The 26824-nt window shown below is 59.7% G+C and overlaps 1 protein-coding gene and 1 long non-coding RNA gene across 6 annotated transcripts; one reads left to right on the forward strand and one right to left on the reverse strand.

The window, feature by feature from the left end:
* The first annotated feature begins 3 nt into the window (after positions 1 to 3).
* Positions 4 to 6164, forward strand: LOC135284008 (uncharacterized). The gene is made up of 2 exons (XR_010349568.1): positions 4 to 1080; positions 5357 to 6164. It is a non-coding gene; the product is annotated as an uncharacterized LOC135284008 (long non-coding RNA).
* Positions 1172 to 26363, reverse strand: RNF157 (ring finger protein 157). 5 transcript variants are annotated; one of them, XM_064395210.1, is made up of 21 exons: positions 26098 to 26363; positions 21236 to 21354; positions 16352 to 16440; positions 15829 to 15975; positions 15215 to 15332; positions 15055 to 15121; positions 14877 to 14920; positions 14471 to 14518; positions 14138 to 14209; positions 13488 to 13647; positions 12599 to 12711; positions 12077 to 12315; positions 11873 to 11981; positions 11545 to 11656; positions 10926 to 11134; positions 10728 to 10793; positions 10191 to 10239; positions 8604 to 8714; positions 7886 to 7981; positions 3719 to 3759; positions 1172 to 3308 (listed from the first exon to the last, which is right to left on the reverse strand). In XM_064395210.1, the coding sequence occupies exons 1-20, from the start codon at positions 26183 to 26185 to the stop codon at positions 3719 to 3721; spliced, it is 2097 nt and encodes a 698-aa protein (XP_064251280.1). In that variant the 5' UTR covers positions 26186 to 26363; the 3' UTR covers positions 1172 to 3308. The 5 variants fall into 5 exon arrangements, with proteins under 5 accessions (XP_064251280.1, XP_064251276.1, XP_064251278.1 ...); XM_064395206.1 differs by having other exon boundaries at positions 16352 to 16413; positions 26098 to 26348; XM_064395208.1 differs by lacking the exon at positions 7886 to 7981 and having other exon boundaries at positions 26098 to 26348.
* Between the last annotated feature and the right edge of the window lie 461 nt (positions 26364 to 26824).

The following is a 26824-nucleotide window of genomic DNA, read 5'->3' on the forward strand; positions in this document are numbered from 1 at the left end:
TTCCAGGGGATGGGGACACTCCGGGGTGACCTTATCCCACACCAGCAGGGAGCCCTGAGGAGGCTGGAGAGGGACTTTGGGCATCAGGTGATAGGCAAAAGGGGAATGGCTGCACACCAAGAGAGAGTAGGTTCAGGTTGGATTACAGGACAAAATGATGGTGGTGGAACAGGCTGCTCAAAGAAGCTGTGGATGGAATGGTTCAAGGCCAGCTTGGAGCAGCCTGGGATGGTGGAAGGTGTCCTTGCCTGTGGTGAGGGGGGTGAGGTTGGAACTGGATGTTCTTTGATGTCTGTTCCAACCCAAACTGTTTGTGATTCTATGAAAACCTGCGTCCTGCCTCTCCAGGGGCACCCCCAGCCCTTTTCCTCCTGCCTGTGCCCCCATTTTCTTTATTGCTCCTGATGCACCCACAGCAATGAGGGCACAGCAGAAGGGAGGCTGTGAGACTCCAAAAATAAAGGACAGGGTCTGCCTTCATTTAATTTAAAAAATCACAGCCACAGACTTCTCTAAGGGATCCCTGCCCCCTAAGTGCTGTTCTGAGAGCTTTAACAGAGGCCAGGGAGGGATCTGACCATCTGCAAGCCATCCCCCCAGCTTGGTCAGTCTTGGCTTGGACTCAGTTATCTCAGAGGCCTTTTCCAATCTGATTGATTCTGATTTTGGCTCTGATTCAGCTGCAAGTTGCTTCCCCCCACCATCATCAGCCCCTTCTACTAAGCCCAAATTACAACCCCTCTTACAGCCCTCCTCACCTTCAAGCCTTCAGCTCCCAGCACACATTTTCTTCCCCAGCGCTGGAGGGATTTCTCTTGCATGAGCTCCCAGCTCTCTGTTGCTCCTCTTCTCCCCCAGGAAAAGTTCCCTCTGGGTGTCCTCATCCATCCCAGCAGGGACAGGGCCCACCCACACCACACATCTGGAAGATGCCTCTACCCCAGGCCAGACAGAGGTTTAGTCTGCATTTGCCCTTTCTCCATCCTGGCAGGATTTAGGATAGTTGGGAATGCAGGCTGGGAAGTGTTTTAGGACATTTGGATCAGCTGGGCTGTTCTGGACGAGGTACCCAGGTGACAGGTGAGTGGGTGCTCCCAGCCAAAAAGGGTTTTTACACACCAAGCCCCCCAAACCCTCACCCTGCCACCACAAAACGACTCTGGACACCCTGTCGACATAAGATACCCTTTATTAAACTCTTAAAATCCAAAACATGCTCAAAGCAAAATCATAAGCAGCAATCTGGTTTCCTTTCCTTAAATCCCTGACACGTGGGTCGCTGGGACACGGGGCTGCCACCTCCCACCCCACGCTGCCCTGGCAGCTCCTGCCTGCCCCTTACCCCTCCTGGGTGGCCGAGGACGGCACGGATGTCACTCCTGGCCAGATCCCGTCTCTCCTGTGCCACCCAGAGGATGGATCCTTTGCTCACAGGCAGGCAGCAGCACTGCTCAGCCTGCAGCCTGTGCCAGGGGGCCAGGCCAGCTGTCCTTGTCCCCTCTGAAACCACGAGGTTGGGCTTTGGTAGACGAGGTGCCCCTGGAGCACCAGCCCGATTTTCTCTCCCCTGCCCAAGCTGGAGACTTAGGGAAGGGATGGCTGCCGTGGTTTCCTCAGCTCAGCACGATGGTGAACCTCCAAAGCTCTCCCTGCTGTGGCTCCCTAGGGCTGGGACAGCCAGCACGTCCCCAAACGGGCCACAAGGCTCGTCCCCAGCACTTCAGCCCTCCCTGCTCTCTGCAGCTCCCACCTGGCATGCCACAGGATGGCGTTTTGGAGCTGTCACCCCTCACATCCAGCCCCGGGTTCCCAGGGAGGAATTTGGGAGCTGTTGAGCTTAGAGGAGACACAGCCAGCCCAGAGGAGAGAGCAGTGGGATGGATGGCTCCAAACCCACCTCTGGCAGGACCCACACAGAGCAAGGTGAGAAAACACCCCCAGCCCCCAAAAGGGCTCCATCCCTCTCCAGGAGGCACAGCCACCACCAGCACAGTGGGGATGGCACTGGGAACCTGCTCCCCACCCAGCCCTCCAGGGACACTGCAGTGCAGGAACATCTCTGTGCTAAGGTGGCTCTGAGACCACCTTTGCAGCTGTGTCCTGCAAAGAGGAGGAGGTGGCCTCGGCTGCCACAGCCGTGTGACAAAACCAGCAGGGAAAAAGGGAGGCTCAGCTTCCCACCCTGGGCTGCCCCAAACAGCCCCAGAGCCTGCTAGGTTGGGATGCAGGGTCTGATGCTGCTCCAAGTGATTCCTGGCTGTCCCTGATGCTCTCTGGAGTGGAGCCTGGCTCTGCCAGTGACCCACCAGACCCCAAATTTGTGGCTTTACCCCTCCTGCTTTACCATCCTTGTGTGCCTGCCCTTGGAGCAACATCCACTTATGCTGTCAGCCCAGTGCTGGGCACAGGGATGGGATGGAGATGGGGGCAGCTCCCCCACCCTCACCCACCCCTTGCTACAACGTGTTATGGGCAGGGCAGGGCGGGTGGCATGGGGTGACACTTTTGGCACTTGTTCCAGGGAGAGGGCGCAGCCCCGAGCTCACAGCAGGGCGGAAGACAGAGGATAAATTGTCAGTGCCCCCGGGGCTGGTGACCAGGCTGGTACCAGGCCTCCTGCCCAGCCCTGCCACCCTGCCCCATGCCCTGGGAGCAGCAGCCAGGCCCAGTGCTGCCCAGGAGAGCAGAGGAGGGGGAGCCAAGGGGGCACCATTAGTGCCAGTGCATTAATGGGGACATCCTGTGGCAGGGGGACAGTGCACGGGCCAGCAAACTTGGTGGGGGCAGCCCCCCGTGAAAGTCAGCAGCTCATGCACCGAGGATGCCAATCCCAAATCCCAGCACTCTTCCTAGAACCCACACCCCCAACATCATCCCCCCAATGTCCCCACCCACCCACCTCCCAGAACCCCCTCGGTGAGGTGTCCCTGTCCCATCTGCTCCACACTTTGGAGGAGAGGAGCCTGGGGGTGTAAGATAACCAGGGGGGCAGGAGGGGACCCCAGCCCATCCCCGTTGGGGCTGGAGAATGGGAAGGTGCTTGTGGGGAGCTCCAAAGTAACATGGCTTTCAGCCCCCACAGAAAAGTCGAGGTTACCATATTTTCTCTTGAAAATCAGTCCTGGTACAGCTGAGGGGTGGTGCTGATGATGCCCACGGTGCCCAGAGAGCAGGGTCCCTGTGGGTGGGCAGGGGTCTGTGCCCTCACACGGGCAGGGTGGCCGCTGCCTGCTCCGGGTCCCGGGGGCCGGGGGGGCAGCAGGGCCAGGTCTGCTGCAGCCCCACGTTGTTGTTGGCTGCCTCTGGGCCTGGGGGGAGAAAAACGGGGGTCAGGGGCTCCCAAAGGCCACTGGTGCACTGGGCTCGTTTTTCCACGGGGGTGCGATTTATTCTCCCAAAGGAACCCACCTCCCCAGCCCCGGGTTGGGTTTTGGCTGCAGTGAAGGCTGGGGGGTGCTGCACTTACCTCTCCAGGCTGGGGAGCCCCCTAAACCCCCAGGAGTGCTGAGGGCCAAACGGGAAGCACAGCACAGCCACCACTGGGTTTCAATAACCCCCATGAAGGGGGCCACCCATGGGGCTGCAGGTCAGGAACCAGGGCATGTCCCCCTGGCCTGGGCAGTGAGGGGGCCACCAGCAATGGGTGACAAGGCAGCGCCAACCCCCCGGGGGCACGGGGCACGAGGCAGGTGCAGCTCTGGGGGGCCCATGGGCTCACCTATTCCTCAATGTTAATGGGGCAGGAGTCCGGCACGGCGGCTGCGTGGCAGGAGAGACCAGAAGGCACATGGTGAAGGCAGGAGCAGCAGGGACACGGGGACATGCACACGAGCGAGCACAGAGTGGGGCCTGGGGGTCTCATGGCCTGTGAACGGGTCCAGGAGGGGGCAGGGGAGCTGCCACCAGGCACGGGGTGAGGGGTCCCCATGCGTGGAGCCTCCCGGGATTCGTGCCAAGGGGAACCGAGGGCTGGCATGCTTGTGGGTCCCCCCGTGCCTCCTGTGCAGCTCCCAGGTCAGGCAGCACCCTTCAGCTGGGGCAGGGGGATGGCAGAGCTCGGCCCGTGGCTTGTGTCCCACCACCAAACCCATCAGAGGCTGCGTGGTGCCCTTAGGAAGGGGGTGCACCCCTGAGGCAGCTTGGCTGTGCCCTCCAGCGAGGCCAAGCCCCGTGCCCAGGGCAGCTCTGAGCTGGAAGGACTGTGTGAGGGCACGCCAAGGCCAAGGGCTGAGGCTTTCTCAGAGGGGGAGCAACAAAATCCTGCTGCCTGCTGATTTATGGGAGGTGACAGCTGCCATTTCGAGTGGCTTTTCATGGCGAGCTCAGGCTGGAGAGCGAGGCACGTTAAGTCTGCAGATCCCGGAGGGAATGGATAATTAAACAGGACCACACGTACACACGCACACGGAAATCCCATTAAGAGCTTGATGTTGCCTAAGTCACTGCAGTGCTCCAGTGCAGGGGCCCAGCTGCGCTCAGAGCACCCTTGAGAGGCTGCTGAGGAGCAGGGCTGGGGCAGCAGGACATGGTCTGGCCCTGGAGCAGGGTGTCAGCCCTGTGCCCACCCACCTCCCACCCCCTGTGCTGCTGGAGGGGTCTCCCCTGCTGCCAGACCTGCCCTGGGGAGACCAAAATCCATCCAAATCCATCCTGGTGAAACCCAGCTCCCAAATCCAACCTGGTGAAACCCAAATCCATCCTGGTGAAACCCAGCTCCCAAATCCAACCTGGTGAAACCCAAATCCATCCTGGTGAAACCCAGCTCCCAAATCCATCCTGGTGAAACCCAAATCCATCCTGATGAAACTCAGCTCTCAAATCCATCCTGGTGAAACCCAAATCCATCCTGGTGAAACCCAAATCCATCCTAGTGGAACTCAGCTCTCAAATCCATCCTGGTGAAACCCAGCTCCCAAATCCATCCTGGTGAAACCCAAATCCATCCTGGTGGAACCCAAATCCATCCTGGTGAAACCCAGCTCCCAAATCCATCCAGGTGAAACCCAACCAGCTCACCCAGCCCGCTGCTCACAGCTCGGAGCATCTGTGGCTTTAAAGCTTCAGGAGCCCTCAGGGGATTTCAGGTTTTCTACAGCAGCTCCCCAGCGCCCCCAGCTCGGTGCCAGCCTTTCTGGCAGATGTCTTTCCCCAGTTTCTCTTTCCAAAGCTGTTTCTCCACGCTGCCCCTGGCAGAGGCTGTGGCCAGAGGATGCTCTGAACCCTGGGGACAGCCCCTGAAACTCCTGCTCTGCAGGATCCGCACGAGGACATGGATCTGTAGGTTTTAGTTAAACCTCATGTCCTAAAATCCCTGGGATGGGGACTTTTGCCTCCTCACAAAGCTCTTTCCCACCAGATTGAAATCTGCAGAGATTTCGAAAGAAGCTTTGGAACCACATCCTGCACCTTCATCCATTGCAGAGAGGACAAAAACATCATTCTCAAGTGGCACCAGCCTGGAGACTGTCCAAGAGACTTGATGGACTTGGAGATGTAGACTCTTGAACACCACAGATCTCAAGGGCCAGGATGCCACTGCCTTCCCTGCAATCACTGAGAGGGGTTGCCACGGACTGGGTACAAGCCCTGAGAGATTTGATGAACAATACAGCCAAAACAAAACCACAAAATATGGAACACCCCCAGTCTGTCTCACCATGAGCCTAAAGGACTGTAAATTTAAAGACACAATACAGATCCTAACTCCTTATGTTACAGAAGCAGACTGCTCTAGAGGGCTTAAGGGTGCCCAGCATACCCTCCACAACTGCTCCAAAAACTTCCCCAAAACCTATAAAATCAACTCTGAACATTTCAAGGTCAGATTGGTTGAACAACAAATACTGTTTAATCCTAGTCCTTAAAGAGATGCAGACCAATGTTTCTGCTATCAGACCAAAATGTTCATCTTTTACAGGTACCTCCTCTGCTGGGTGGTTTTCCTGGTAAACCAGAGGTTGTTACCTCACACATCTAACTGATATATTGGGAACTGGAATAGGAGTATTGAACAATATTAGTCTTGAAACTCTGACTGCTCAATTGGGTGCAACCATTAATAATTTGAACACTACAGATCAACCCTGAAGGTCTTCCTTATCTGCTCTTAGAAACACACAGTGATCAGCTTCAAATATCAAAAATATCCACATGTTAATGACCAACTGGCTGATGTCTGGAAATTGCTCAGAGCAGTGTCTTCAGCACTCAGCTCAGTTGTGGTTACACTCCTCCAGCTCTGGGATAATCACTGAATGGGAAAAGGGACTTTTATTCATTGAAATTTGAAAGAGCATTTAAACTCTGATGATCTTCAATCTAATTTTCTTATGTCCCCATCACTAGTAAGGTCACAGCAATACAGAGAGCTTCTGTGTGTACCAAGCACCAAATCCTTGTGGTAGGAATGGGATTAGATCCACTGGAGCACTGAGCATGGGCTTTTGAGAACAATCATACACGTGCATGGCAAACCACTGATGTACATTGTTGTGTGGTGAGAGAATGACAGGGGTTTATATGTGAAAGTAATATTCTGATAGCCTAAGCTGTGTGTTTGGACACAGAACTGTGTCTATCATTTCAAAATGTCTCCTGAAAATGACCCTGAATCCATCCCAGTGTCCATAGGATGAGGGAGTGTGTCTAAGAACCTCTTGTGACAATTTAACAGTGGGTGACACAAAGACACAGCTTTGTGACTGCTTGAATCCACTTATTTGTAACTTCACCTATAGAGCAGGGTGTGACTTCAGCTACTCCCTACCAAAAACTGCACCAAAACTTATGTTAGATGTGTTATATGACATTTTGCCTACAACCCCTACTGGAATGGGCTGTTAAAAACTGGTTGAAAACCACTGGAACATCCTGATCTAAACAAACTGGTACAACAGCTCACAAAGGAAAGTCAGAAAACAATGATCACTGTCCATTATTATGTGGGGAAAATGCCTTGTATCCTACAGCGAGTGAAAAGGGATGGAGAACATCATGTCTGCCATCCCCAGGGGACCACGGGCAGCCCCAGAGCTCCCACTCTGCCCCACCTCAGCCCTCTGCTTTTCCCCACAGAGGCTGAGGCTGGATCACCCCTCTCATGCAGCACAGCTCGTGCTGAGGGCAGCTGTGGTGGCCAAAGGATGGAGAGGGCATCCTTGGCTGGGCTCAGCCCAGGGAGCAGCTCCTGTGCCCAGCCCAGGCAGGGGACAAGGCCAGTGCACACCTCACAGCAGAGCAAGAATTTGGCCCTGTGCTGGAGCCATCTGGGCTGCAAAGCTCCCCCTTCCTCATCCTCCCCCCAGCACAACCAAGAGGGATGCAGTCACGGATGGCTTTGGCTGCTGCCACAGCCAAGGGATGCTTTGCCAGGCCCTCCAGCAAAGCAGAGGTGCTGCTGGGACACCCCCAGCTCCCTCCCCAGCCCCCCAGGCCAGCAGGACTCAGCCAGCTGCTGACAGAGGGTGATGGAGAGGACACAGGGCTTTTGTGGCAGGTGCCTGTTCCTCCCCAAGAGCCTCAGCCGTGTTTCTCCAGCACAGAAACCACCAGGAACAGGCAAGGCAGCAGGAGAGGAGGTTTTTCCAAAGGAGCAGAGGAGAAGAAAGGATTTCACCTCCCTCCAGTGGGTTTCACTGGCTCTCCAGCACCTGCTGCAGGTCTGGGACCTGCCACAAAGTCAGCTGAAGGGGCAAGGCACAGGCAGAGTTGCTTTCAGCTTGTCCACAAATGTATTGAGTGAGACCCCATGGAGGGCGCTGGTTTGGCTTTTTGGCTCTTTTCCCCACACACAGGCTGAGGAAGCAGAGCCTGCAGGGCTGGGCAGGGTCCCCAGCCCACTGCCCCCTTCCCCAGCGGGGCCAGGGGTGTTCAATACATTTGTCACCTTTGGGCAACTCTGGGCAGGGAAGGGGCACAAGCGTGGGTGGAGGAAACCGTGTTGGCACAGAGCGAACATGAACTTTCACGCAGACGGAGGAGCCTGGGGGGAAGGAAGAAAAAAAAGGATGGAGAGAGGCTGGGAGGCTGGGAAGGAAAAAAAGGATGGAGAGAGGCTGGGAGGAAAAAAAGGTGGCAGGAGGGTGGGGGAGAAAGCATGAAGAAATGGGAAAGACAGATGAAAGTTGGGGCTCTGTAGAAAGATGACCTGATGGACACACCCCATCTCCCTGGCCTTGCAGGGAGGACAAGGCAGGCACTGCTGCTGTACAGCTGGACTGCCTGTGGATCACACCCCAGCACAAAACACTGCTGTGCCCACCACAGCCTGTGCCAGGCCACAGCTGTGCCACACAACCACCTTCCTGAGGAGGACTGGTGCCTCCTGGGGTGCCAGCAGCCCCCTGGCCAAGAGAAATAAAATGCCAGCAAAGCATGGGATCCTCACATCCCAGTCTGGCCAGGCCACCCTGACCTAGAGGTGGTGACATGGCTGGTGTCCCACAGAGGGACGGCTGGAGGGGTGCAGTGAGCCCAGCCTGGCGGGCATGGTGGGAATGATGGTGATGGGAGAGGAGGGATGGATGCGAAGGGCTGGGGGGATGCAGGGAAGAGTGGAACTGTCCCCCCCACCCCAAGTTCATGTTCAGCAGACGGCCACTCACCAGGTAAGCAGGCCTCAGAGCACAGTTTATTGTCCAGCGCTCTCACGTGTGCGATGCCCATGTCATTGTTATTGTCACACCTCAGACCGAGGAAAGCTCCTGTCCTCGGGCCTGGAAGGGAGTTAAGGCAGTTAACGCCGCGGCCGCGCTGGGGCTCGACGTCGCCTTTTAGACTGGGGGGTGGCATTGCTGGGGCTTTTCCTCTCCCCTCCCCAGCCTCTTCCACAACAAAAAGATGACACAGAGACGATGCATCGGGGTGAAGAGTGGACAATAAGGCCTGGGCAGGGCCCCAGCTGCTCCTCTCCTCGCACCGGCCGCATCGCAGGGCAGCGGAACAGCGACGATGCGGCCGTGGGCGTGAGCATGAACCTGCCCAGGGTTCTGCCAAACCTTCCCTCGGGCACAGCCAGGCTGTGGTGGCACCCATCACCTCCTGCAGGAGCCTCTCCGGCACCAGCGGTGCCGTGAGAGCTGCGTGGATGCCAGGAAGAGGCAGTAGCTGGATGCGTGGGGCAAAAGAAGCCGTAGCCAAGCTTTTGCAGGGGGGATGGAGGCTTTTGGGGATGAGGGAGGTAACTCTGCTTCTTAGCATTGCTTCTGCAAGAGATCAGCCCCCAGGTTCTTACCTGCATCCATCGGATGCAGGTGATTGAACCTCAGGAGGGATGTTCTCAAATGTGCCAGTGGCCCTGCTGAGAACAGGGGCAGGACTGTGTCCTAAGGAGAAAGGCCACCCTGCTCCCAGAGCTGTTGGGATGTCCATGGATGTCCACCACAGCCCCTGGTTGCTCCTATTTGTTATACTTGAGTCTCCCCATCAGCACGAGCCTCTCTGCAGGTCAGAGGCCACGATTTGGGGATGGGTGTTCCATGGGTGTTCCTGCTTTCCAGCTTGGCCGAGCATCCGGGCTGGATGGGGAAATAGTTTTGTTGTATTTTTGCTAAAAAGAGACTTGGAAATGTGGGAGGAGGCACATTGTGGAGCTCCCTGTTGCCCAAAAGCAGTTCAGGGCAGTTGGTGGCCAATGGCATGGAGGTGACCACCTCTTTCCTTGGCTGTCTGAGCCCAAGGGAGGAGGTGAGAGGAGCCCTCGATGTGTGTGTGTTGACTTGCAAAAGCACACTGAGGACAGGCCAAAGAAAGTGAGGAAAGCATCCCAGTGGGAACAGCTCTGCAGCCCCTTCCTATGGGAATCAGCCCAGACACTGATTTCTACAGGGGAGAGTCTCAGAGATTTGAGAAAAGACCTTGGCGAGGGAATAAACACAGAGAGAGAGAAGCCTCTTTCCCATCTGGCTCCTTGGAAAAAACCACTGGGTCCTGCTCCATGGCAAAGCCAGCCATGGCCTGCTCCCTGTCCCACACGGAGCTCTCTGGGTCCCCGTGGCTGGCTGGCTCCCCCACCCCGTGGTGTTCAGCCCCCCGTGGGTGTCCCTGCTGTCACAGATGTGACTCCAGTGCCCGCAGGGTCCCCCAGGGCTGTCCCTGATGGCAGTGGGGGAGCTGGGGACAGCACAGCACCTCCCACTCACAGTGACAGTGAGCTGAAAGCGAGGGGACAACAAGGACCCAGGGCCTTTTACCGTCTTCCTGCGTGGGAGAGGCGTCCTCGTCCTCCAGCACATCGTTGCCCTGTGGCACAGGCGAGAGGCAGCCAGTGTTAGCCCGGGGCTGTGCCAGGGGCTGCTCCCAGGTCCCCTTGGGGCAACATCCCTGGGGATTCCATGGGTCAGGACTGTCGGTGGGGCACAGCCCCACTGCCCCATCCATCCCCAGGGCAGCCCTCAGGGACAGGGATGCGTGGGCAGCGTGTGCCCCAGCCCAGCCCTGGTGCCAGCTGCCCAGCTTCCCCCTTCATGGGCACAGCTGGGATCCCCCCACGGTGCTGGGTGACACCACAGCTCCCAGTATGGGCAGAGCAGTGCCAGGTGACACCACAGCTCCCAGTATGGGCACAGCTGGGATCACCCCACAGTGCTGGGTGACACCACAGAGCTCCCAGTATGGGCAGAGCAGTGCCAGGTGACACCACAGCTCCCAGCTCTGGGCACAGCTGGGATCCCCCCACGGTGCCAGGTGACACCCCAGCTCCCAGCTCCCCGTGGGATGGTTTTGGTTACCTCGGCATCGCGCTCCTCAGCAGAGATGCTGACAAAATTCAGATCCGGGGACTCCACGGGTGTTGACTGTAGGAGGAAGGTGGGAAAGATGGAAGGAAAACAGAAAGACAAGTCTGCTGCCAGTGGTTTTGGAGGAGGATTTACATCCCATGGGGAAGCTCCCCAGCCTGGGCTCCACCAACAACCCCCAGTCCCCACCTCTCCATCAGAGGCTGTGGCGCTTGCGGCCGCGGGCGAGGGGAGCATGTCCCCCTCCTCTTCCTCCTCCTCCTCCTCTTCCTCCTCCGTGCCAGGGGCGATGTAGGAGCCAGACATGGAGGACACGGTGTCGGTGCTGAGCTGGGAGTGCTGGCTCTGGGAGGAGGCCATGGACATGACGGACTGAGCCAGGCTGCTGCTCACGGGCTCTGGGGGAGAGCAGGGGCTGAGGGGCTGCTCCACGGCTGGGAGTCATGGCCCAGCACCCACCAATGGAAGAGGGGCTAATGAGGAGGAGTGGGGTGCAGAGGAAGGACTGGCTGCACACCAGGGAGATGTGATGGGTGCAAAGCTGCCAGCAGCAGGTCCCCAGGGCTCACAGCCCCCCGTTTCTGGGTCTACAGGGTGACAAAACAGGCAGGATCAGTGCCCCTGTGATTCCCATCTCCAGGTGTACAGGTGACAAAGCAGAGGTGAGCCCTGGGGCTCCATCCAATGTCCATGGCAGGGTAAGAAGGGGCCATGCCACCCCTCTGACTCCCCTCACAGTGTGACAGTCCTGAGATCATGGTGTCACTCTGCTGCCCTGCCAGTGCCTGTGAGCCCCTCCAAGCTGTACCTTCTGGGGACGAGATGGTGGAGGACAGGGGTGTCCCAGTGCACGAGGACTGGTCGATGGCTCCTGATGATGACAGGGTGAGGTTTTCACTCTCTGGGGTTGCACCACATTCCTGGAAGAGGAGTCCACAGGGTGGAAGGGTGGGATGGGGGAATATTCAGCATGGATGGGCCATCTCCTCCAGGCTTTCTCATGGATGGAGGAAGAGCCAGGATGGGCAACCCCAGCCAGTCTCTCTGGTCCCAAGCCTCCCCCAAACATGCTGGCCCCCCAGTGCCTCAACTCCTTACCAGCAGTAGGAGTTATACTCATTTTGGACAGTGCTCACCTCCTCATGCCGGGCTGGGGATCTCCTCCTGGCGACCCTCAGCTCTGACTCAGTGCACGACTTCTCATCCTCCTCTTCGGGCAGGATGGAGGAGTTCTGTGAGATGGACCTGGCCAGAGGGGCAAAGCAGAGGGTTTCACCCCTGCCCATGCCCCCCAGCCCCCCTGAGCACCCCCAGACTCCCGTACCCACGCCAGGACTCACTTGGAGATGCTCTTCTTCATCCTGAGCGCCGGGGGGCCGCAGTCGGGCAGGCGCTCCAGGGGGGACAGTCCCCTCAGGGGGGGCAGGGGGCCATCACTGCCGTAGGAGGGCAGGGTCCCCACGCCCGGGGGGTCCCCCAGGGCCCGCAGGGGCAGCGCAGCTGGTGACGGTGTCAGTGGCCCGTTGAGGGCCTCCAGCAGTGACACCACCTCGTACCCCGGCGGGATGTTCTCCGAGGACTGCGGAGAGGATCGTGGGGTCAGGATCCTCCCTGGGCCATTCTGCTGATCCCCTCACTTCCAGTGGGATCAGAACGCCCCAGGAAGAAGCTCAAACCTAGAGAATGAAAGCTGCCAGAAACCTTTTTCTCTTTTTTTTTTTTGTAATATCAACCCCGCCTTTTTTGCGAGACGAATTTGCAATAAATAAATAAACAAACCCTGTTCTTCAGAGCCACAGGGATCCCCAGACCTCCCCATCCATGGTGGAGAGGCCAGGTCCCACCTTCAGCCAGGCACTGACCGAGTGCTCCTCGGAGTCGGAGGTCTGCGAGGCGATGATGGGGTTGAAGCTGCTGGGCGAGAGCGGGCCCAGCTTTTTCCTCATGGCTCGGATTTGAAGCAAGGCTCGGAAAGCTGGGGCAGCGGGGAAGAAAGGGAGGGGTGAAAACCAGGCATTGAAAGGAGACCTGTCAAAAAATGACACCCTGATTCCCAAAAGGGGCATCCCCAGTGGGGCTGGAGGGACTGCAGAGCTGGAGGGTGGGAGATGCCAGCCCGTTCCTAGAGATGCCAGCCCATTCCCAGGGACACCAGCCCGTCCCTAGAGATACCAGCCCATTCCTGGAAGTGTCAGTCCGTTCCCTGAGGTTCCAGCCCGTTTCCTGAGGTGCCAGCCCGTTCCCAGTGATGCCAGCCCATTTCCAGTGTCACCAGCCCATTCCCCGAGGTGCCAGCCCGTTCCCTGAGGTGCCAGCCCGTTCCCAGGGACACCAGACCGTTCCCAGTGTCACCAGCCCGTTCCCAGTGATCCCAGCCCGTTCCCAGTGACACCCCCCCATTCCCAGTGACACCAGCCCGTTCCCAGTGATGCCAGCCCGTTCCCAGTGTCACCAGCCCATTCCCGGTGACGCCAGCCCATTCCCGGTGACACCAGCCCGTTCCCAGTGTCACCAGCCCGTTCCCAGTGACGCCAGCCCGTTCCCGGTGTCACCAGCCCGTTCCCCACGGTGCCAGCCCGTTCCCCGCGGTGCCAGCCCGTTCCCAGAGATGCCAGCCCATTCCCAGTGATCCCAGCCCGTTCCCGGTGTCACCAGCCCGTTCCCCGCGGTGCCAGCCCGTTCCCCGCGGTGCCAGCCCGTTCCCCGCGGTGCCAGCCCATTCCCAGTGGTGCCAGCCCTCCCGGGGCTCACGCAGCCGGCAGATGGGGCAGTTGTTGGCCTGGTAGCGCAGCGTGTCGGCGCAGGTGTTGCAGAGGCAGAGGTGGCGGCAGGGCAGGATCAGCGTGTCCCGCACGTCCGACAGGCACACCACGCACTCGGCGCTGTTATCGCTCACCTCGTCCTCGGCCACCTGCCCCGGGGACAGAGGGACCTGCTCGGCTCGGGGGTCCCCAGCCCACCACAACACTGGCTGGGTGCTCAGAGACAGCTCTGCCTGTGTCCTGCTGGTGAAATGCCCCCCTAGGATCTCATTCCTCTCCTCCAGGAGGCTGAGAGTGAGGCCAAAGGAAGCAGAAACCCAAACTTTCACCCTAATTTTTACATGTTAGAGCAGAGCATAAGGCACATCCCATGCCTTGAGCCCCATGCTCCCCATCTAAGCCCTCCCCCAAGAAACCACAAAGGATGGGGGGAAAAGCTCAATCCTTCAGTTTTCTGCCTCCAGCAGCTTCGATGCCAACACAAAGTGTCCCCAGTCACCACCAACTCCATGCTGTGTGCAAACTCTTAACCTGAGCATGTTTCAGTGGCCAGAGCTGTGCTAGGGGAAGGGAAGAAGGGACGAGGGGAGACCCCAGGGATGCAGGCAGGGGATGCAGGCAGGGGATGCAGGCACACACCTTGGAGTCCTGCGTGTTGTACTTGTTCTCAATCCCGTAGATCTCCTGCAGCAGGTAGCTCACACCATCCACCTGCAACCCCATGGCAAGGGGTGAGCAGCAGGGACACCTTACCTGAGCCACCAGGGCTCCCAGCCCCCTGCTCGGGCCAGTCCTCCTGCCCCCAGCACCCAGGGCTTCTCTCTTCATTGATAACCTTGAAATTGCACTCCCTGGGAGGCAGGGGCAAGGCTGGCAGAGCCTTGGGGCTTTGGGGCCTCCCCAAAACCCCTGAGTGCCTCCCCTGCAGGGTGTGCAGGGACACCTGCACCTCAGGGACACCTCAACACTCACCACTTGCTTCTGCTTGAGGGGCTTCACGCAGAAGGTGCCATCACTGTGCTGGAGAGGGGAAAGAGCACATGGATGAGCAGCCCTGGGCTGCTGTGCCAGGGCACCCACCCACCCTGTGGAGTCACTGCTCCCTCCCCACTCCCAACAAGCCCATTTTGCAGGAATTCTGGCTTTTCCTGATAGTCACACACACTGCAAAGCTGGACAGTTGCTGTAGGAAGGAAGATGGAGTTGAGCCCAAATGCCTTAGAAGAGGGTGCTTAAAATGAGGGAATAGTCCCAGGATTTGAGGAGCAGCCCAAACCACCCCAGCAGCACCATCCCCATCCCCAGGGATTCTGCAGACTCTTGTACCTGGTGGGGGATGGAGGCAGGAGCAGGGGGATGGCCCCAGCTTGGCACTTACCTTCTCAAAGGTGGCCAGCAGCACGTGGCAGTGCCCACTGTGCTCTGCAAGACACAAAGGAGCACTCAGGGGACATGCAGGGGGACGGGCAGGAGGAAAAGCAGGAGGCTCTGCCCAGCTGGCATCACAACGCCAGCAAGCTGGGAAAGGCCACCCCAGCAAGGAACCCCCTCCTCACCCTCTCCTTCATCCACCACCGCCTGCACCACCATGGGATACACCTCGCGGTCCAGGTCAAAGCCCAGCTGGAGAGAGACAGGGGAGGTTTGGTGAGGTGGAGCAGCGCTGAGCCTTCATCCCGCCTCTATCAGGGAGGATGTCGGGCCGGGGGGACCCACCTCCTCCTCGCTCCACTCGGACGGGTCGATGGTGTGGGAGGGCACACAGAACTGCTGGCACACCCCCCGCTTGTAGTGCACCGTCTCGGACTGCAGGCTGTTGTCCCTGGGGGTGTAGCTGTCCCGTGGAGAGGGGACAGGGTCAGGGTGTCCCCACACCCCTCCTGCTCTCCCCAGAGATGCCAGGAAAATGGGATGGGGGGTGTGTGTCACTGCTCCCCTCCCAGATGCCTCTTGGGACAGGGGTAAGAAGTTCTAAAAAAGGCTAAAATAATCCACAGGGCAGTCAGTACAGCACAGGAGGGGACAGGGACAACTCCACAGCCAGCCTGGAGGGGTTTGGGGGGGAAATTATTTCCCTTGGTCTCCGTTTTGACCTGAAGGTAAAAAGAGGGAGCAGGATGTGACAGGGAGGGAGGTGGCAGAGGTTGGCAAGGACCTGGTGGTGGCACCTGGGGGAAACAAGGAACCCCCTGCTGAAACACCTCAGCTGTCTCCTGTCCTCAAGAGGAAAGATGCTCAAGGCTCCATGGCCATGGGGCAGGGACACACACCAGGCTGGGGGGGACACAGGCCAAGCTGGGGGGTGACCCAGGCCTGTCTGGGCCCCTCACCTCGCCACCCCGTTGAGGAACTCCTCAGTAGCCTGGTAGTAGATGGTGATGGCCACGCGGGCGTCCGTGTCGAAGGTGAACTCCACGTTGTAGTGCACCTTGGCTTTGCTCACTTCTTCCCCCGGGGTCTTCACCTCCTCCGAGCACCTGGGGAGCACAGAGAGTCCAGGAGATGGGCTTTGGGGTGCTCCAGGACTAATTCACCAGGCACCAAAAGGGGCTCTGCCCTCCCTCAGGGGACACTGAGGCACAAGGTCACCCTGCAGGCCGGGAAGCGCCGCAGACAGATTTCAGCCCTAATCCCACATCCCCCGGCCCTGCAGCAATCCCCAGCCTCCCTCCAGCAAAGCCTTTGGAAGCTGGGGGAGGAAGAAGGAGTGAAGCACTTCAAAGGCAGCGCTAAGCTCCTCTAATCCTGCGGCAGGGCCCGTGCTGGATGTGCTGTGCTGTGGGATGCAGAGGGGAGGGCAGCGCTCGTCCCTCCATCCTGCGGAACGAGAGCACCCAGGGGAGCAGGACTCACTTGACGAGGCGCAGGGTGTCCTTGCGGATATTGATTAAGCTCCTGAGGGTCTTGACGGGTTCCTGAGGAGGTGGAGCAGCATAAGGGAACTAGGACGAGAGAGACACCGGTGAAGGCAGACGCACCCAGCGACCCAAACCCAACACCTGCACGGGGAACTGGGGTGGCCTGGGCATCCTGCCAGCTCCTGCTGGCATTTGGGTACCAGGCAGCACGATGGCAGGGACATCCCTCCACAAACAAAAAGTCCAGGGGCAGTTTCACTGGGGAGGGGACACACAGAGGGGGTGTCCCTTGGGCAGTGGGAAAGGGATGCAGGACCCACCTCCCCCTGTCCATCTCCACCTCCCAGGCAGGTTTAACTCCAGGAGGGATCAGCCCTGACTGAGGCCCAGCTCGTTGGCAAGCTGCCACCATGTGCCAAGGGACAGCCAGAGCCAGGAGGGTGTCAGTGCCATCAGGGATGGCAGATGGTCAAAGAGCCTCAACTGGAGAGGGAATAGTGTCCCACTGTCCCTCACCAAGGCACCCACTGCACCCCAGCACCCAGGGGACAAGAGTGAACTGCAGGTGGCACTTGGGGATGCCCTGCAGGGAGCCAGCTCAGCTGCCCACTTCCCATTTCCCATGTCCCTGGTGCTCTCACGTGGGACAACCATCACCATCTGAACTGTCCTCAAAGCCATCACCACCTGAACTGTCCTCCAAGCCATCACCACCTTTGCTGTCCCCAAAGCCCTGCAGAGCAGGGGTGGGACTGGGGACCCGTGCTGGCCTCAGAGGGACAGCAGGGACAGGCAGCTGCAGAACCCCTCCGTGCAGGCACAGCTCTGTCCCCTCCCTGCTGCACCATCCCCAGCTCTGATGCCACAGGTGCCACTGAGGGCAGATTAAAGCCTAGGCTGGGCACAGCATGGCTGGTGGCATCAGAGGCTTGGGACATGAACTGCCAGCACTGTGAAACTGTGTCCCACTGCTCCCACCCTCTTCAGGAGGGGAAAAGGGCAGCAGAGTCATTAAACTGCTGTTAACGAACGTTTTTATGAGTCACGGAAGGTGCACCTGCAGAACTGAGCACCTGCAGAGTCACCCATTGCAGCTGGAGAGGAGAGAGTGAGAACAGCTCCAGGCTGGAGCTGAGCCCTGTCGTGACAGGTTGTGCCACTCGTGACACATCCCCTGCTGTTCAAACTATCAGTCATCCAAAATTGCTGCTTTGCACCTCACCCAGCCAAAGCATACCCAAACCAGCCCTGGGAAAGCACCCAGGGGTGCACCCCCCTCCTGCTGCAGCAGCCAGGGGTGGGTGACAGAGGAGGGAAGGGGGTGACAGGGGCCGTGGGGCTGGGCAGGATGGGGAAGTGCCACAGGCAAATTGTGTTCTGCAGAAACCACTTCGGGCTCTTTCACTCCCACGTGTGAAAAGCACTTTTTGGGGGTGGTTGGATTTTCTTTTTAAATTAAATTTTACAAGCCAGATTTTGCATGTCAGAAAGGGGACGTTCAGAGGACGTTTTGCATCTCCTCACTTTCAATCAAGCTGAAACACAACAAAAAAAATGTTAACGGTTGTGGTGAAGTTAAGAATGTCATCCACGTGCCTACAGCAACATTTGGTGCAGGCCAGCTTTTGCTGAAGTGAAATAAAAACCACCCTCAAAAGTCTGTCTTGGGGTTTTTCTACAAGCAAACTCCAGCAGCTTTGCGTGGGCAGGGAAACCCAGTGGCACATTTCAACAGTTCCTGGCTTCCCCTGTGCTCTGAGTGCCTCCAGCAGCTTCTCTGCTCCTCAGCCCCTGCATGGTGGCAGCAACTTAAACCTGCAACGCCCTTCCCAGCCCCTTGGGAACCTGTTCCCAGCTGGAAAATCCAGATTATCGTGTGCACACGGAGGGGAGAGCCTGCACAGCCTCTGGCTGCCCTGCACATCCCTGTGGCAGCAGCGCTGTTCATAGCTCAGACAAAGTGCTCGGCTCACAGAGGACTTGGGACACAATTCTTCCAAGATCACCTGGCCTTTATCCCCAAGGAACCCAAAATTAATCCCCCACTAAAAAGCAGTGGCCATCTTTAATCTTTCCAGCCCAACCAGGGCTCTCACAGAGGGTCAGAAAGCAAAAGTATCACAGGCAAGAAGCATCAGGAGGCAGCACCACAGAGACCCAAGAGTCGCCTGGACCAGGCTTGGACCAGAACCAGCACAGATCCTCCCCAGCTCCTCCCTGAGCCCCCAGAACTGGCCTGACCCAGAAGTGCAGCCCCAGAACTGCCCCTGCTCCTGATCTTGGTCACAGCTCTGCAGCCCAGAGCCATCGGTAATTAAAATGGAGCAAGACAATTTAGCTCGTGATGCTGTATTAATTCTCTCTGCTGCTTCCAAGCTGTTCCTTTGCCTTCCCTGCTGCTCTGCTGACATGGGAACTGCTCACTGGGCAGTTTAGAGGCTTTTACTGTAATCAAGAGGATTTCTCAACGCTCACTGCTGGAGGAGACCCTGAGTGCTGACGTCTCCCTTCCAGGGAAGCACAGAGGAGGGGGGGAAAGGCTCTGCCTTTGGCCACCCCGTGTTATGAGCTCTGTGGGTGCTCCTGACCTTGGCTCTGCCTGGGTCCCTGCTCTGGCACAGCCCAGGGCTGGACACTTCCCTGCTCAAGGACCACGTGATGCTGCCAAAACACCACCAAAGCCAATTCCAAGGAGGAAACAGGAACTTTACTGGCAGCAGACAATGCTTGAGAGCTGGGCCAAAGCACCAGGCAATTTTATCTCGAGTTAACAGAAAAGCTTTGGTGGCTTTTAAGCCCTCACCCTGAATCTTTTGAACACTTAACCCCCCAAACTCCTCCAGCCAGTGCTGGTGAGTTGTCCCACGGCTGAGGGGCACCCAGATGAGGGGGGACATCACTCCCAGGCTGCACCCCTGTTCTCATTTCCTCCCTTTCCAAAGGCAGCAAGCACCAAAACCATCTCCAGGAGCCTGGAGTGTAGGGACCTCCCTCCAGCCAGGCTCCCTTGTGCCCTGAGACCAGCTGGAGCTGGCAGCACCAGCACTGCAAAACCCATCCATGCCCTCCCCAGCCCCAACCTACCCCCTCTCTTCTTATTTTTATTTTATTTTTATTTTATTTCTTCCCCTTCCTTGCTAGAGCTTGGGGAGTAATTTTATCTGTTCCTCTCCAAGCTGCTCTACCACCCTGAAGCACACCAGGGCCTCTGTGTTATGTGCCCTCCTGTCTGGGATATGGCTCCTGGATGAGATGGGGAAAAATGGAGAAAGCTCTTGGAGAGGGGATGAGAAAGAAGCTCGATTAAATCAGCCCAATTCCCCTCCACCACTAATGGAGGATGGAAGACAGGCTGCAGCAGGAGCCCAGCCCTTGGATGAGCCACCAGAGAATGCACTCAGCCCAATGCAGGAGGGGACAGCCAGCAGCCTCGTCCTGCACCCCCTGTGTCACACCCCGTGTCACCCCCTGTGTCACACCCCCCGTGTCACACCCCCGTGTCACAACCCCCGTGTGACACCCCCCGTGTCACCCCCCCTGTGTCACACCCCGTGTCACACCCCGTGTCACACAGCCCGTGTCACACCCCCCGTGTCACCCCCCCGTGTCACACCCCCGGGTCACACCCCGTGTCACCCCCCCCGTGTCACCCCCCTGTGTCACCCCCCCGTGTCACCCCCCCCGTGTCACACCCCCCGTGTCACACCCCCGTGTCACCCCCCGTGTCACACCCCCCGTGTCACATCCCCTGTGTCACCCCCCGTGTCACCCCCCCCGTGTCACCCCCCTGTGTCACCCCCCCGTGTCACCCCCCCGTGTCACACCCCCCGTGTCACACCCCCCGTGTCACACAGCCCATGTCACCCCCCGTGTCACACCCCCGTGTCACCCCCCGTGTCACACCCCCGTGTCACATCCCCCGTGTCACACCCCCATGTCACACCCCCGTGTCACACAGTCCGTGTCACAACCCCCGTGTCACACCCCCCGTGTCACCCCCCGTGTCACACAGCCCGTGTCACCCCCCGTGTCACCCCCCGTGTCACCCCCCGTGTCACACACCCCGTGTCACCCCCCCGTGTCACCCCCCGTGTCACACCCCTGTGTCACCCCCCATGTCACACAGCCCGTGTCACCCCCCGTGTCACACAGCCCGTGTCACACCCCCGTGTCACACCCCCCGTGTCACACCCCCGTGTCACACAGCCCATGTCACCCCCCGTGTCACACTGCCATGTCACCCCCCCGTGTCACACAGCCTGTGTCACACAGCCCGTGTCACACAGCCCGTGTCACACCCCTGTGTCACACCCCGTGTCACCCCCCCGTGTCACACCCCGTGTCACCCCCCCCGTGTCACACCCCCCGTGTCACACAGCCCATGTCACCCCCCGTGTCACCCCCCGTGTCACACCCCCCGTGTCACCCCCCCGTGTCACACCCCCGTGTCACACAGTCCGTGTCACAACCCCCGTGTCACACCCCCCGTGTCACACAGCCCGTGTCACACCCCCCGTGTCACACCCCCGTGTCACACCCCCGTGTCACATCCCCCGTGTCACACCCCCCGTGTCACACCCCCGTGTCACACAGCCCATGTCACCCCCCGTGTCACACCCCCGTGTCACCCCCCGTGTCACACCCCCCGTGTCACATCCCCTGTGTCACCCCCCCGTGTCACCCCCCGTGTCACCCCCCGTGTCACACCCCCCGTGTCACACCCCCCGTGTCACACCCCCCGTGTCACCCCCCGTGTCACACAGCCCGTGTCACACCCCCCGTGTCACACCCCCCATGTCACATCCCCCGTGTCACACACCCCGTGTCACCCCCCGTGTCACCCCCCCGGGCCGGCCGTGCCCCGCTCCCCGGTACCCACCACCACGGGCCGGTTGCCCAGGAAGTTGAGGTCGCTGTTCTCGCCGAACAGGTACCCCTCGGGCTGCGTGGAGTCGAACTTCTCGCCGCCCATGATGAAGTGGTTGGCAAAGTAACTCCCTGCAACCAGAGCACAGCAGGGCCTGAGCACGGGCACGGAGGTGGCCTTGTCCCCAGGGTCACCTTGGCTGAGCTGGCAGCTGAGAGCCCACACGGGAGGTGGCCCTTGTCCCCAGGGTCACCTTGGCTGAGCTGGCAGCTGAGAGCCCACACGCCCTGCCTGCCCTCCCCTCCTGCTGCATCCCACCCAGCCATGGCAGCGCTGGCCCTGGGGCTGCTCCATCCATGGATTCAACACTGCCTGCTCCCCTTTTCCTGTCTGGGAAATCCCGGTGAGCCCCAGCATGGCCTGAGCCACCCAAGGTCACCCTGACCTTCGGCCATCCCTGGCAGGGGTGGATGGACCCGTCCTGCCCCGGGGGCAGCAGAGCAGAGCTGATCCTGGCCATGAGCACCAGCTCATGCCCTGAGGGAGGCAGGAGAGGCACGGCCCGGGCTGCAGGGAGCCCCGGGGAGCCAGGCTGGCCCCCACATCCCCGGGAAGGGCAGCGTGGAGCCAGCACACAGCCCAGGGCTGCTCCTGCCCAGGGCCTGGTGGCACAGAGCTCGTGTGCCACCCAGGGCAGCATGTCCCCAGCCTGGCTGCAGCTGCCACCAGCAAGGTGGGCAGAGCACAAGTGACCCGAGTTGTGTCAGTTCTCAGCCTGCAGCCTTCCCCAGGAAGGGCTCACCTGTGCAAGGCAGGATTTTGGGGTCCTGCAGACCCCCCAGAAGGTCAGCACCTGCCCTGCAGAGTGCTCCACAGTGCCCTGAAGGACGCTGGGCAATGACCAGGGTTCTTTCTTCCCTGACAGAGCCAAAACACCGGAATGTCCTGGAGCTGGGAGCAGCCCCCAGGTCAGGCACTCCCCCACCAGAGGAGAGTTTCCTCCCAGCCCAGCCAGGAGACAACTGGTGCCTGCTCCTTGTCTGAGAGCTGGGCTGTGTGGGGAGAGCAGGCTGTGGCACAGGAGCTGGCCAGGCAGGAGGGCTGGGACTTGAGGCAGGAAAAAAGGGAAAGGGAAAGGGGGACAGGGATGGGGCAGCAGCGAGGGGTGAGCAGAAGCACCAGGAGTCAGCCAGATGTGGACACAGTGTCCTGCATCCTGACAGCCACAGGGACAGGGTTTAGCTTATAAAAACCCCAAACCCACCAGCACAAAGCCATCTGCACCCCCTGGGGACACCCCAAAAGCAAACATTTGGGGACCACAGATAAAGGAGCTTAAACCTGGGCTGCAGCTCTGCTTGTGGGTACTGAGGTCAGAGCTTGCAATCAGCTTCCAACAGAGGCAGGGACTGCATCAGGCTTTAATACTGCACTGAAAAGCCAAAAGGGAGCCCAAAGCCCAAGGGGAGGAGCAGGGGGGGTCTGACTGGGCCAGGAGGGAGGAGTGGGGTCACAGAGCTGTGCCCAGGCCCCGTGGCTCAGGGATGCCCGGATGCAGCGAGCCCCTGAGCAAACGTCGACCATCAATTATTGATGCCTGCTGCTTTCAGGTCCCATTTTCCATGTACATAATTTATAGGCAGCTCGCCTGGAAGGACTCGGCCAGGTGGAAAAATAAAAAGCCTCAAGAGCAAAGTGCCTTCAGAGCTGCCTGCAACAGCACAGCCAGGAGAGAACGGGGCCATCCAGAGCTCTTCCTGACACTGACTTGCAGCAAGAGCAGGAGATGGCAAAAAAATTACATTTAAACATGGAGAAAAGGCACCCCAGCAGCGAGGAAAAGCTGGAAAATGGAGCACAGGCTCCCAGCTGCAGTTTAGTGCGTGCTGGGGGCTCCCACAGGATGGGCAGAGCAGGTGAGGAGCACGCTGCCATCACCCAGTGTCCCTGCCGGGGTTGGGAGCATCCCTGGGTGCTGCAGGCTCCCAGAGGCTTCAACTCCCTCTTGACAGAGCTCTGTGCTCCCTCCCAGGAAAGGTCCTCTTGCTGTTAAACAGGAGGCTCGAGTCGTGCCAGGCTTTTCCAGGGAAGCTCCAGCACAGGAGAGCCCAGGGCATCAGCAGGAGCTGTTGGTGACTGCCTGGACGTGGCTGGGGGCAGGGAAGCACCTTCCCAGCCACAGCCACCTGATTATGGGCTGCCTGTAAATCCAACGCCTGCTCCCAGGGAAGGAGAGCCTGTCAAGGACAGCCACATCTCGGGAAGGGCTGCTGCAAAGGAGGAAAAAACCCCAATTGCCTGAGGTTCCCGGCCAAAAAAGAGTCTTTATGCCCTGCACATCTGCTGGCACCAGCACACATCTGGCAGCAGCTGCCAGCTCGTTGTTCCCCAGGAGTGCCAGCGATGCCAGCTTCTCCAGCTGGCAGAGAAGGGTGAGGACCCTCGTGTGTGCTGTGCCCGTGGCTCTGGCATGCAGAGACATGTCCTGCCCTGTGCCCCAGCCACTGCTGCCCCGCTGGGCTCTGGTGCTGCAGCCTCTGGCTCTGCAACGTCACAGCCTCGCTCTCCAAAGCTGCCAAACCAGAAAAGCTCATTCCCAGCTCATCCACACTCTCCCGGTGAGGGAAGCACCCGGTTTGCACAGCCTGCAGTCAGCCCAGACGGGTGGCATGGCATGGTGCTGGCACAGGGACACCCTGCGGCCACGGGTGCCAGCACAGGCTGCTGGGATGGGCTGGTTAAAGGCTCTGGGTGCTCCTGCCCCTGGGCAGCCCATTATTTAATTCCGTGCTCAAAGCGGGCAGCCGGAGCTGAGGCCAAACCCTGCCACAGCGCTGCTGCGTCAGCCCTCGGCTGGCACGGCTCTGCCACCACCTGGGCTTGTGCCCCACGACTGGGGGTGCCACTGCTGCATTAATCCTGTGCTGCTGCCCCAGCCAGGGCCCTGCTCACAGCCCCGTGTGCCCCAGGGGAGCTCGGTGCCAGCCTCAGCTGGGGACTTGCCCCAAAAGCCATCCCAGGCAGGGAGCTCCATCTACAGCCCCCGCTGGCTCCTCCTGCCAGTGGCAGCCACAGAAGTAAATCTCAGCCTTTGTTTCAAAAATTGTGGTTTAACTAATCCCATTGACAGCCTGTCTGGAGGGGGTGGCATACCCAGGATAAACTGGGACCAGACACAGCTGCCCTATTTCCATGGCTGCACAGGTCATCCCGAGAGGGCCCACAGCCCAACAGCCAAAGCCACATCACAGAGAGGGAAATGCCCCAAGGTCCCATGAGAGTCCCCTCCAGGACCACATTTCCAGGCCAGTGGCTGTTTCCAGGTGGTGTTTGAGGTGAGGGAAGTGCTGCTGGCACAGCAGAATCAGCTCCACTGCCCGGCACGTCCTCCCTCAGCTGCGCTGAAGGCAAATCCCACTCGGATTAAAGGCAAACCAGCCGTAATCTCCCAGGGCCACCAGCCGGCCCTTGTCCCCGTGCAGATGGCTGTGTCACCTGGGCACCCTCTGCCCTTCTCCTGAGGACCCTGGGCAGCAGCAGGGCCATCCCCCCTGCTCTGCCCAGACCCCAGCAGTGGGACCAGGCCAGCTGAGGAGCCCCAGGCTCCCCCTGGGAGCTGGAGTTAGGCACCAGCCTGGTGGCTTCTGCAGCTGAGATGGGTTTGGAAGTGCTCAGCTGGATGCACTTGCACCCTCCATCCTTTGTACCCAGATATTTCAAGATCCCCTAAATAAGAGAGGGTCCCAAGGGAAAACTTGTAATGCCTGGAGACACCGTCCCTACAAAGAGCGATCCCATGGATGGGATCACCTGGCATCAAAGTGGCAGAGGCCTTAAAACCACACAAAAAGAGGAGCTGGGGGAGCCCTGCGGGAGGCCAGGCTGTCAAGGATCAGCCATCTCCAGCCAGCTGTGCAACCTATTTTAGATTAAAATTTTAAAAAAAAGCCAAGCAAGGCTTTTCAGGACAAGCGCAGGGTTTGTGCTGGGCTGTAATTCTTGCTAAGGAGGTCTTTAGTTGTAATTAGTGAATAATTTGTCACAGCGCTAACGATCCGAGCGTTTACCTTATCCTATTAACTACCAAAATAGTTACCTATTAATAATATTTAGTGCTGCAGGGATCCTGTGCCATCTCCTGGCAGGCACGCCCGGCGCTCTGGGCATCACCCACCGGTGCCCACCCAAGGGCTGGACCCCAGCACCCCTCCCTCCCCCTCGGACACCCGCTCAGCCAGGAGAAAGGGAAAAGCGAGGCACAGAGGGGAGGGACGGATTTTCCAAGGTCACGCACAAGGTTTGAGACAGGGCCGGACTGGGGAGCGGGAGATGAATCACCGGCAAGCCCCGAGGCACGGAGAGCAGCCGGGAGGGTGAAGGATCCCCACGGCAGGGGCTGGGGTGCTGCGATGGGGCAGAGCCCTGGGGAGGAGGGATCCCCTCCAATCCCTCCCAGCCCAGCCTCCCTCATCCTCCCGGGAATTTAAACCCAGGATTTTCCCGAGCAGCCAGCACCGGAGTAACCGGCTATAAAAAGCAACTCCGGAGCCCGGTGCCGCAGACCACGGCCACAGAAATAATTATGACAATAATGTCATTAAAGTCGCGTCAACTCAGCCAAGTTTGGGAAGCGGGCTGTGCGGGCAGAGGGGCGCCCGGAGAGGGGGGACCCCCATCCCTCCCGCGCCCAGCTCGCGCAGGGTGCCCCGCACCAGACCCAGATTTTTAGGGTGCCCCCCGTGCGTCAGCGTTGGCTTTGGGGTGCGCAGGGTCACCCCGCCCGGAGCAAGGTCGTGCCCGGTGCGTGCCCGACTCGCTCCCTTCTTTCCCTCCCCATCGGCGCCACCGGGACGCGAGACACCCCGGGGGCTCACCGGATTTCGGGGGGTATCTGTAGACGGAATTAGCGGGGACATCCACTTCCTCCACGCCTGCGTTCTGCCGGCTGGTCAGAGCCCCCATGGCCGGGCCGGGCTCAGCGGGCGGGGGGCGGCGGGGACTCCTCCCGCCCGGGAGCGGCACCGGGAGCGGGACGGGGGCCGGGAGCGGGGCTGGCGGCGGCCCCCGCCCGCAGCATCCTCCGCTCCGCTCCGCTCTGCGCCGCGCCCGGCGCCGCCTCCGCGGCACCGCGGGGCTGCGACACTCGGGGCGGGGCCGGCACCGACCGGCACGCCCCGGCCCGCCCCGGCTCGGTCCGGCTCGCCGGTGAGGCGAGGGGACGGGGTGCTGCCGGGATCGCCCTGCCCCGGTGTCCCCCACCCCCCCTCAGCTGTCCCCCCGCGGTGGCACACGCGTGCCCACAGTGCCACCCGCCTGCCGTGCCCCGTGCCACCCAGTTGCCTCCAGCACCGCTCAGTGGCCCTCCTCGCCACCATCCGCCACCCTCAGTGGCTTCTGGCCACCACGGCCCGCCCTCCTCCCATCCTTGTCCCCAGCCCCACCAGCTGGGGGGCACCGAGCGGCAATCCCAGCCCAGGGACCCCCAGGGGCACACTGGCCATGGTCCCTCTGTCCCTGTACCCCCAAGGAGAAGCCCCCACTTTTCCCGACAGGTTACAGGGGAGGGATTTTGTGCAGCTGTTGGCACAGGGGTTGATTCCC

The sequence above is a fragment of the Passer domesticus genome, chromosome 20 (genome assembly GCF_036417665.1).
Source record: "Passer domesticus isolate bPasDom1 chromosome 20, bPasDom1.hap1, whole genome shotgun sequence".
NCBI classification, from domain to species: Eukaryota; Metazoa; Chordata; class Aves; order Passeriformes; family Passeridae; genus Passer; species Passer domesticus.